At 42.5% G+C, this 12,040-nt stretch overlaps 1 protein-coding gene across 3 annotated transcripts in view; it reads right to left on the bottom strand.

Annotated features, from left to right (window-relative positions):
* The window catches only part of carmil2 (capping protein regulator and myosin 1 linker 2), a 157,539-nt gene that overhangs the window by 3,513 nt on the left and 141,986 nt on the right, over nucleotides 1–12,040 (bottom strand). For 2 of the 3 annotated variants that reach the window (XM_060923951.1, XM_060923954.1), the window contains 2 exons: nucleotides 2,511–2,618; nucleotides 51–155 (listed from right to left, as the gene is read on the bottom strand). In XM_060923951.1, coding sequence (XP_060779934.1) covers nucleotides 51–155; nucleotides 2,511–2,618 — 213 coding nt within the window. Of the gene's footprint in view, nucleotides 1–50; nucleotides 156–2,027; nucleotides 2,157–2,510; nucleotides 2,619–12,040 lie in introns of those variants that run through there. The other variant, XM_060923952.1, reaches the window with a different exon arrangement.

Genomic DNA, 12,040 nt, shown 5'->3' with positions numbered 1-12,040 from the left:
CTCGAGCTCTCACTCCTCATCTCCTTTTTCATTGCATCAATCTCACTCACCTTCCTCACCCTCAGGCAAATCCTCCGAGCAGGGCTCCAGCTCCCTCAGATTTACCCGCTTCCGTATCGGTGACCTCTGTAGTCGGGGCAATGCAGCTTTCAGCTCTGAGACAGACCACAGTACAACCACAACGCAGACTTCATTACATGGTTACACTAGTTTTTCTCTTCTACACAAACGCTCCAAAAAATATACACCATGTCACTGATGGTGTCCGATATATCGTGGTATCATTTCAAATAAATTTGTATTCTACAACCCCGATTCCAAAAAAGTTGGGACAAAGTACAAATTGTAAATAAAAACGGAATGCAATGATGTGGAAGTTTCAAAATTCCATATTTTATTCAGAATAGAACATAGATGACATATCAAATGTTTAAACTGAGAAAATGTATCATTTAAAGAGAAAAATTAGGTGATTTTAAATTTCATGATGACAACACATCTCAAAAAAGTTGGGACAAGGCCATGTTTACCATTGTGAGACATCCCCTTTTCTCTTTACAACAGTCTATAAACGTCTGGGGACTGAGGAGACAAGTTGCTCAAGTTTAGGGATAGGAATGTTAACCCATTCTTGTCTAATGTAGGATTCTAGTTGCTCAACTGTCTTAGGTCTTTTTTGTCGTGTCTTCCGTTTTATGATGTGCCAAATGTTTTCTATGAGTGAAAGATCTGGACTGCAGGCTGGCCAGTTCAGTACCCGGACCCTTCTTCTACGCAGCCATGATGCTGTAATTGATGCAGTATGTGGTTTGGCATTGTCATGTTGGAAAATGCAAGGTCTTCCCTGAAAGAGACGTCGTCTGGATGGGAGCATATGTTGCTCTAGAACCTGGATATACCTTTCAGCATTGATGGTGTCTTTCCAGATGTGTAAGCTGCCCATGCCACACGCACTAATGCAACCCCATACCATCAGAGATGCAGGCTTCTGAACTGAGCGCTGATAACAACTTGGGTCGTCCTTCTCCTCTTTAGTCCGAATGACACGGTGTCCCTGATTTCCATAAAGAACTTCAAATTTTGATTCATCTGACCACAGAACAGTTTTCCACTTTGCCACAGTCCATTTTAAATGAGCCTTGGCCCAGAGAAGACGTCTGCGCTTCTGGATCATGTTTAGATACAGCTGCTTCTTTGAACTATAGAGTTTTAGCCGTCAACAGTGGATGGCATGGTGAATTGTGTTCACAGATAATGTTCTCTGGAAGTATTCCTGAGCCCATTTTGTGATTTCCAATACAGAAGCATGCCTGTATGTGATGCAGTGCTGTCTAAGGGCCCGAAGATCACGAGCACCCAGTATGGTTTTCCGGCCTTGACCCTTACGCACAGAGATTCTTCCAGATTCTCTGAATCTTTTGATATTATGCACTGTAGATGATGATATGTTCAAACTCTTTGCAATTTTACACTGTCGAACTCCTTTCTGATATTGCTCCACTATTTGTCGGCGCAGAATTAGGGGGATTGGTGATCCTCTTCCCATCTTTACTTCTGAGAGCCGCTGCCACTCCAGGATGCTCTTTTTTATACCCAGTCATGTTAATGACCTATTGCCAATTGACCTAATGAGTTGCAATTTGGTCCTCCAGCTGTTCCTTTTTTGTACCTTTAACTTTTCCAGCCTCTTATTGCCCCTGTCCCAACTTTTTTGAGATGTGTTGCTGTCATGAAATTTCAAATGAGCCAATATTTGGCATGAAATTTCAAAATGTCTCACTTTCGACATTTGATATGTTGTCTATGTTCTATTGTGAATACAATATCAGTTTTTGAGATTTGTAAATTATTGCATTCCGTTTTTATTTACAATTTGTACTTTGTCCCAACTTTTTTGGAATCGGGGTTGTAGAAATATTATTTTATTAGAGAACTCTTAAGAGAATTGCTTCAGTAACATTCAGTAATTTGCTTTTAAAAATTATTCGGTTTTCCCTTAATTTTCAAGATTGATATGTCATCGTAGTAGCAAATGAAGATAAGTAGACTTGTCTTAGCTTGATTTTTTTGGGCCACTATGTCTATGGTTCATTCTGAAGTGACCCTGCTCCCACTGAAGGCTCTATCCTCCACAGTGTAAACTCGGAAAGGTTCTCCTTTAGGGGTTAAATATAACAGCCATTCAGCACACACTTCAGTCATTTTGCATTTGCTCATCTGACTGACCCTTTTATCCAACAGGATACAGCTGAACAGTTGAAGGCTCAAGGACCTGACCGTGTCAGTTCAGCTGCTTTCCTGACCACTCTGGGTTTTCTCCCTTCGTATTACGCTGCCTAGGCTTCCTCACTTCAGAAGACCACACTTTATGCCTAGATACAACTCAAGGTTTCATAAGCCAACTCAATGGTCGCCACTAGCCTTCACTGACTTTTAGAAGCATTAGCATATTGGTTGAACCACACTCTCTTCACATAGGGTGGGGTGTGGAAACTGAAACAAAAGCTCACCCTCAGGGTCGAGCAGGGCAGCGTGCTGGAGTAGGGCATCCTCATGGACGGAGACGGCTCGGCGCTGAGGTGAGGGCTTCATGCGAGGCCACGGTTTGGGGAGAGTTTCTGTGAGGGGAAAGTGGTATGTATAGGGTCTGTATTCATACTCATAACACACCACCCAGAACATATAAATACAAACAGTGATTATATTAAATACAGGCGTGCATACGCAGTACATTCCAATACAAGCATCATCATAATAAATTCAAGGTGTTATTACATATTACAAGAGGTCAAATGTTACTCCGATACAAGTGAAAGTTGTCCAGTCAAATTTTTACTTCAGTACTGAAGTACTTGCTTTTAAAAATAATTAAGTATTAATAAAAAGTACATTTTCTCTCAACGCATTGTTATATTATTGACACAGCGCTTACAAAACCGAATGCCTTTGAAGCAACCGACTGGATTTACTGACTAGCTTGTAGAACCTGTCAAATAAACGCCTGGTAGAATGTTACAAAATGAAACACAACTGAATTGACAAAAAAAGACCCATTGTCTTTTTTTTTTTTTTTAATTTTAACACTCCTACCCACCCCCACAAAGCAGCATGGTAGTGTTTTGACACAGCTCTGGCAGTGTGTACACACATGTATGTGTATGTTAATCAGTGGAATAGCTGTAAATGCAGCTTCCTGAGAAAATAAATATGCTAAAACATATTTCTGAAAGGACTTCAGATAAGTTAACGTTATTCATGTTAGCGTAACTCTGTTTTTACATGCTAACTAACAGTGTCCAAGTTAACTAGCTATGTGTAAACGTTAGCCATGGACAAGGCGATGGCAACTTGGCGGGTAAATCCATAGAAAGTCATTTGACTAACCAGACTGCATAGCTATTGCAACGTTCTCGCCAACTCTAAAAGCACAGACAACTTCATTGCAAGCTTTCTCTTGGAATAAAACATTTTACATACCTCAATATCAGAGGTGGACAAAGTACCCAACTTCATTACTTCAGTCAAAGTACAGATCCTACCGGTCAAATGTTGCTCCGATACAAGTGAAAGTTGTACAGTCAAATTTTTACTTAAGTTAAAGTACTGAAGTACTTGCTTTTAAAAATACTTAAGCATTAAAAGTACATTTTCTGTCAACGCATTGTTGTATTATTGCCACAACAATTACAAAACCTAATGCCTCTGAAGCAACCAGCTAGCTTTACAAAATGACCACATGCTGTGCCATCATGGTGGTTTAACGTGAAGCTAGCTGGTCAGTGAAGCTCCACCTGACATGCTAGCAAACTCTTTTCAAACTCAAAATCATACTGGGTAGCTAACATTACCAGAAAAGAGAGATTTCTACATTCTGTTTATTTGGCAAGATTATGCTAAAACACATTTCTGAAAGGACTTCAGATAAGTTAACGTTATTCATGTTAGCGTAACTCCATTTTTACATGCTAACTAACAGTGTCCAAGTTAACTAGCTATGTGTTAATGTTAGCTGTGGACAAGGCTACGGCAACTTGGCGGGCAAATCCATAGAAAGGCATTTGACTAACCAGATTGCATAGCTATTGCAATGTTATCGCTAGCTCTAAAAGCACAGACAACTTCATTGCAAGCTTTCTTTTGGAATAAAATGTTTACATCCCTCAATATGCTTCCGCAGGTTGAACGGCAAGTTTTTGTAGGCCGTGATGTGGTTTGTTTTCAGCAAACAAAGCAAATATTTAAAACAAAATTCATCTTTAATCCTTTCAGAAAACTGAAACATGGGTTCTAAGTAAGGCCATGGGTGTGTGCATTATTCCCCAGAAGAACCACCTCCTTCCATTCAGCCATCAACAGATCAACTGATCGTGTTCAAATAATGCTGCTGAGAAATCACTGAATTTGATTTTATACAGTCTGTGGACGTGATGTGACCCTAGTGATTACTGATAGGCTGCTTCAGTGTCGCCTGTGAAAAAATCAATCACGTTTTAGAAAAGAAAAGAAAAAAACATCCACTTTCAAAGCTATTCCAAAATCACTGGCTATTCTAAATAGCCTCTCGGTGTCAGTCAACCTACTGGCATGTTTTCAGGAGATGGGAGGAAATTTGATATCCTGAAGGAAATCCACACGACACAAAAGGAACACGCTTGAGGATAATTATTGATGGAAATACAGTGGTGCTTGAAAGTTTGTGAACCCTTTAGAATTTTCTATATTTCTGCATAAATATGACCTAAAACATCATCAGATTTTCACACAAGTCCTAAAAGTAGATAAAGAGAACCCAGTTAAACAAATGAGACAAAAATATTATACTTGATCATTTATTTATTGAGGAAAATGATCCAATATTACATATGTGAGTGGCAAAAGTATATGAACTTTTGCTTTCAAGATCTGGTGTGACCCCCTTGTGCAGCAATAACCGCAACTAAATGTTTCTGGTAACTGCTGATCAGTCCTGCACACCGGCTTGGAGGAATTTTAGCCCATTCCTCCGTACAGAACAGCTTCAACTCTGGGATGTTGGTGGGTTTCCTCACATGAACTGCTCGCTTCAGTTCCTTCCACAACATTTCGATTGGATTAAGGTCAGGACTTTGACTTGGCCATTCCAAAACATTAACTTTATTCTTCTTTAACCATTCTTTGGTAGAACGAATTGTGTGCTTAGGGTTGTTGTCTTGCTGCATGACCCACCTTCTCTTGAGATTCAGTTCATGGACAGATGTCCTGACATTTTCCTTTAGAATTCGCTGGTATAATTCAGAATTCATTGTTCCATCAATGATGGCAAGCCATCCTGGCCCAGATGCAGCAAAACAGGCCCAAACCGTGATACTACCACCACCACGTTTCACAGATGGGATAAGGTTCATATGCTGGAATGCAGTGTTTTCCTTTCTCCAGACATAACGCTTCTCATTTAAACCAAAAAGGTCTATTTTGGTCTCATCCATCCACAGAACATTTTTCCAATAGCCTTCTGGCTTGTCTGCAAACTGCAGATGAGCAGCAATGTTCTTTTTGGAGAGCAGTGGCTTTCTCCTTGCAACCCTGCCATGCACACCATTGTTGTTCAGTGTTCTCCTGATGGTGGACTCATGAACATTAATATTAGCCAATGTGAGAGAGGCCTTCAGTTGCTTAGAAGTTACCCTGGGGTCCTTTGTGACTTTGCAGACTATTACACGCCTTGCCCTTGGAGTGATTTTTGTTGGTTGACCACTCCTGGGGAGGGTAACAATGGTCTTGAATTTCCTCCATTTGTACACAATCTGTCTGACTGTGGATTGGTGGAGTCCAAACTCTTTAGAGATGGTTTTGTAACCTTTCCCAGCCTGATGAGCATCAACAATGCTTTTTCTGAGGTCCTCAGACATCTCCTTTGTTTGTGCCATGATACACTTCCACAAACATGTGTTGTGAAGATCAGACTTTGATAGATCTCTGTTCTTTAAATAAAACAGGTGTTAGGACTGGGACTGTTTTGGCCTCTAGAGGCCGCTGTTATGTTTATCTTGTCATGTTTGTTTTGGCCTCTAGAGGCCGCCACTGTGTTTTGTGTTTGTCTTGATTGCCTGTTTCCTGCCCCGCCCTGTTCCTTAATTGTTTTGTGTATAAATACCCCTCTATTTGTTCCCTTGTTACAGTGTCTTTATGCTATGCTGTCTTGTGCTAGTTTCCGCTGGCTTATGTATCTTGCCTGTGCCCTTGTGGTTTTGATATTTTTTTGCTTTCTTTGGACTTTGTACCTTTTTGATCTTCTGAGTGTTCAGCATTTTGCCTTTCCTTTTGTTTTTGGACATTTAACCTTTGGATATTTTTATTTTGGTTTATCTTCTGAGCCTTTGGATTTTCTTTTTTTTTTCCATTGGATTGTATATAGTGTAAATAAACTGTTTTTTGATACTCTACTTTCGCCTCACGCCTCTGCACTTGAGTCATCCCCCTGGTAGCCTAGTGGGGGTTTGCTGGATTATCACACCACCGACGCGGGTTTGAATCCCAGCAAAACCCTAACAGAAAGACTCTGTCATGACCAACTCAGCAGAGGCGTCTTCAATGGTCTACCTGGCTAACCTTCAGGGAATTATGGCTTCTTTAACACACTTTGGAGCTACCATGGACGAACACTTACGAGCCAACATGAGGCCCTTGCTCGCCATGAGGTACTGCTTCAGCAAATTGGGAAAACTGGCACAGCTGACTCCTCTGCCCGTATCTCCTGATCCGGCTCCTGCTCCACCATCTGCACCTGCTCCAGTGCCTCCCGCCACGCTGTCTCCTTCACCTCGCGAACCCAGCCTTCCTGCACCACAGAGGTATGACGGCAAGCACGGTGAGTGCCGGGAGTTCCTTACCCAGTGCCAACTCACCTTTGAGCTTCAGCCGACCACCTACACTACGGATCGCCGCAAGATTGCCTTTGTGATAACCTTGTTAGCTGGTAAGGCATGAGCTTGGGCAACGGCCGTTTGGCAGAGACAGGGACCCGAGTGCTCTGATTTCAAGTTGTTTATGGAGGAGATGCTTCATGTCTTCGATCAGGCAGACACCAGTAAAGACGCAGCCAGGAAGCTCATGTCCATCCTGCAAGAAGGAAGCGTCGCGGACTACGCCATCGCATTCCGGACGCTCGCAGCTGTCAGCAGATGGAATGAAGCAGCCCTGGTTTCAGCCTTTCACCATGGTTTGTCTGACCCTATCAAAGATGGCCTGGCCTCTATCGGATGCCCAAGTGACCTTGAAACTCTGATCTCACATTCTATTCATCTTGACAACAGGATTAGAGAGCGCCGCCGAGTCCTGAGCTTCCCCGGCCTCACTGCCTCAACCTGGAGCCCGTCTACCTCCTCCAGTGACTGTCCAGAGCCCATGCAAGTTGGCCATACTCGTCTCTCCGCAGCTGAGAGGGAGCACAGAAGGAGGGACAAGTGCTGCATCTACTGTGGCAAGCCTGGCCATTTCCGAGCATCATGTCCCGAGCTCTCGGGGGAAAAGGACCGCCCCGTCCAGCCGAGGGAGGGTTGTGACGGGGCCTACCCTCTCTCCTGAACTCCCTGGCCAAGGAGTCTACATCCCGGTCTCCATCTCCTGGGGTGAGTCCATCCACTCTTGTCAGGCCTTGTTAGACTCCGGGGCGGCTGGAAACTTTATGGATGTTCACTTCGCCCAAAGTATCAATGTCCCGACTGCACCTCTTGAAGTCCCACTGTCTGTGTCTGCCCTGGATGGCCAAGCCTTAGGTGATGGAAGAGTCACCCAAGTAACTTCTCCAGTCTTCCTCCAGTCTCAAGGTCCCAAGGAAGAAATATCCCTGCACCTGATTCCTTCACCAGAGTTCCCAGTGATTCTAGGCCTTCCTTGGCTTACCCGCCACAATCCTCGCATAGACTGGGAGGGCTATGGCCCTGAGGAACGCTGTTGGGTCCCCGCCCGGGACATTTTAGATAAAGAACTTTGTCAGGACTTCCATTCGGCCCTGGGAACGTCAGGGCACGCTCCTGGGGGGGGGGGGGGGGGGGGGGGTCCTGTTAGGACTGGGACTGTTTTGGCCTCTAGAGGCCGCTGTTATGTTTATCTTGTCATGTTTGTTTTGGCCTCTAGAGGCTGCCACTGTGTTTGTCTTGATTGCCTGTTTCCTGCCCTGCCCTGTTCCTTAATTGTTGTGTATAAATACCCCTCTGTTTGTTCCCTTGTCATGGTGTCTTTATGCTGTGCTAGTTTCCTCTGTCTCACATATCTTGCCTGTGCCCTTGTGTTTTTGATTTTTTTTTTTTTTTTTTGCTTTCTTTGGACTTTGTACCTTTTTTGATCTTCTGAGCATTCAGCATTTTGCCTTTCCTTTTGTTTTTGGACATTTTAACCTTTGGATACTTTATTTTGGTTTATCTTCTGAGCTTTTGGATTCTTTGTTTTTTCCATTGGATTGTATATAGTGTAAAACTGTTTTTTGATACTCTACTTTCGCCTCATGCCTCTGCACTTGAGTCATCCCCCTGGTGGCCTAGTGGGGGTTTGCTGGATTATCACACCAGCGACCAGCGTTTGAATCCCAGCAAAACCCTAACAGGGTGCCCACTCACACCTGATTGTCATCCCATTGATTTAAAACCCCTGACTCTAATTTCACCTTCAAATTAACTGCTAATCCTAGAGGTTCACATACTTTTGCCACTCACAGATATGTAATACTGGATAATTTTCCTCAATAAATAAATGACCAAGTATAATATTTTTGTCTCATTTGTTTAACTGGGTTCTCCTTTATCTACTTTTAGGACTTGTGTGAAAATCTGATGTTTTAGTTCATATTTATATAGAAAATTTCTAAAGGGTTCACAAACTTTCAAACACCACTGTATGTTTGGTATGCTTGAACTGATACAGGTTGGTCTGATTGCCACTTGTTCTTGAAACTGGTACAGGCAGTCCTAATCACTACTTGTTTTGGTTAAGTTTATCTTCGTTCAAACAGTTTGCTCTCTGCTTAATGAAGGTTATATTGACCAGTAATGTCTTCTTTTCTTAAGACTATAATCCTGACGGGTGATATAATGGTACAGAATATCTCTCTTTTTTTTCATATAGTAGTGTAGTCTAAACCAGTGATGTAATGCTTCATCACCTATTTACGTTATATTTAGATAGCTTAGCTTCATCAATCACATCATCCAATCACAAAGCTACAACACTCTTGAATGTGAATATATACTCATGTTTGTCCTACAATAAACTAAGAAATATCTCTGAGCAGCTGTGTCAGTGACTGTTTGCTCCTGGATATCGGCAGAGGTCTAGGTTCCTAGATCATACTTTGTCAATTCAACCTCCTTCGGTATAAAAGGATCAAAACCTAACAATTATGTTGGTATGAAACGCTAATTTTTGCACTGTACTCACATACTAACTACACAGGAACGCTCCGGTTATTCTAAAGTGTGGTTTTATATAGATAAGTAGATAAATCCTGTATAATTAATATTTATGTACAGTCCAATTCTTGTTGGAGTCAGTCCCTCTGGTTTTGTTAAAGGGGACATGCCATAGAAATGTTTTGTGGGTTTTTTTTTTTTAAATAAGGTATGTCGATGTGACTTGTGGACATACTGGGCTGTGGACATGGACTATTACCCTCCCAGTCTGCAATGGCCATAGAAAGAAAATAGGTGGAGGAACAAGCCAGTTAGAAAGTGCATGTTTATGTAGAAACTTCTCTCGTTTTTTATGGTACCGCCCCTCATTAACATACGACCGTCCATAGCAATCTGAATCAAGAAGATGGTATACTTGTCAACTTTCATGACTTTGTTGTGAGACAGGATTTTTTGCACTGAATCACGCTCTCACGCTTCCACTGTCAAATTCTCACAAGTTTTCAGAAAAAAATACATATTCATGGAAAAACAAAGCATTATCGATGCACCAGTGTGTGCAATGTCCACTATGTACACGATATCACTTTTCCAGAAGCCCAGTGAAAGAGCTTTTGAAAGGACATTTGTGATTGGTTGACTGCAGGAAATCGACCAATGAAATCACATCGTACTTTGTCTTCATCATTTCCACGTTACCGGTGGGAAAGACGCTCGTGGCGAAAATGAGTGACAGCGATTCTGGATCAGAGGGCCCTCCAAGTTCTAAGAAACAGAAAATTTCCTAAGTATCAAGATGCAGCTAAGTATGATACGAAATTTAATTTCAACTGGACCAAACTCTATCCATGCATTATCGCTGATTTAGTGAGCAAACACCAGTTCTGATGCACTGTTTGCAACAGGAGGATCAGTTGTAAACACCAAGGCCTTCGAGATGTTGAACTTCACATGCAAAAGAAAGTCTGACAAAGATCTTGAAAAAGCAAGCTCGTCCTAATGAAGCCCATCCATCCATTATCTGTAGTCGCTTATCCTGTCCTACAGGGTCGCAGGCAAGCTGGAGCCTATCCCAGCTGACTATGGGCGAGAGGTGGGGTACATCCTAGACAAGTCACCAGATCATCACAGGACTGACACATAGATACAAACAACCATTCACACTCACGGTCAATTTAGAGCCACCAATTAGCCTAACCTGCATGTCTTTGGACTGTGGGGGAAACCGGAGCACCCGGAGGAAACCCACGTGGACAGCATGCAAACTCCACACGGAAAGGCCCTCGTTGGCCGCTGGGCTCGAACCCAGGACCTTCTTGCTGTGAGGCAACAGTGCTAACCACTACACCACCATGCTGCCCCCTTCATGAAGCCATTTTTTGTTATTTTTTCCATTAATAGTAACAAGAAGATGCAAACTAAATATTCATCCAGGCTACCAATCCCTTCTGAAAGCTGGCAAAATGGTTTTTGGTTGGGGGGGGGGACCCTTTGCCCCCCTAGACCCCCCACCAGGGCTTTGCCCTGGACCTGACAGGGACCTGCAGCCCCTGGACCCAGGCTTTCTCACTTCTTTTTTTCATTTTGGGGTTGACAGCTATGAGATGGAGCTGTGCTGACTGTGTTGGATTTGACCACTAGTCTGCAAACCACGAGTAAAATGTTAAAAATTAGTGAGGTTGACGTGTAGTTTGCTAAGCTACATTATCTAAACTGACCATAGTACTGGAGGAAAAGCAACTCCCTGTTGTGTGATTTTGATAAATTTTCTAGCCACTGAGGTGCACTGAGGTGAACTCCGGTAAGCACTAATGTTACTGAGGATCCTTTTTCACCACTTCAAGCAGTTAGCTGTTGCTAGTTTGGGTTAGTTTTACAAGGTAGCTTAGCTAATGTTAGGGATGTGATAGGGCACACATGCTATGTACTGTAAATGTTATATGTATATAGTTTTGGGAATATTTATTTCATACAACCCCGATTCCAAAAAAGTTGGGACAAAGTACAAATTGTAAATAAAAACGGAATGCAATGATGTGGAAGTTTCAAAATTCCATATTTTATTCAGAATAGAACATAGATGACATATCAAATGTTTAAACTGAGAAAATGCATCATTTAAAGAGAAAAATTAGGTGATTTTAAATCTCATGACAACAACACATCTCAAAAAAGTTGGGACAAGGCCATGTTTACCACTGTGAGACATCCCCTTTTCTCTTTACAACAGTCTGTAAATGTCTGGGGACTGAGGAGACAAGTTGCTCAAGTTTAGGGATAGGAATGTTAACCCATTCTTGTCTAATGTAGGATTCTAGTTGCTCAACTGTCTTAGGTCTTTTTTGTCGTATCTTCCGTTTTATGATGCGCCAAATGTTTTCTATGGGTGAAAGATCTGGACTGCAGGCTGGCCAGTTCAGTACCCGGACCCTTCTTCTATGCAGCCATGATGCTGTAATTGATGCAGTATGTGGTTTGGCATTGTCATGTTGGATAATGCAAAATCTTCCCTGAAAGAGACGTCATCTGGATGGGAGCATATGTTGCTCTAGAACCTGGATATACCTTTCAGCATTGATGGTGTCTTTCCAGATGTGTAAGCTGCCCATGCCACACGCATTAATGCAACCCCATACCATCAGAGATGCAGGCTTCTG

The sequence above is a fragment of the Neoarius graeffei genome, chromosome 6, assembly GCF_027579695.1.
Source record: "Neoarius graeffei isolate fNeoGra1 chromosome 6, fNeoGra1.pri, whole genome shotgun sequence".
NCBI classification, from domain to species: Eukaryota; Metazoa; Chordata; class Actinopteri; order Siluriformes; family Ariidae; genus Neoarius; species Neoarius graeffei.
This window is presented reverse-complemented; position numbering and strand designations above follow the sequence as displayed.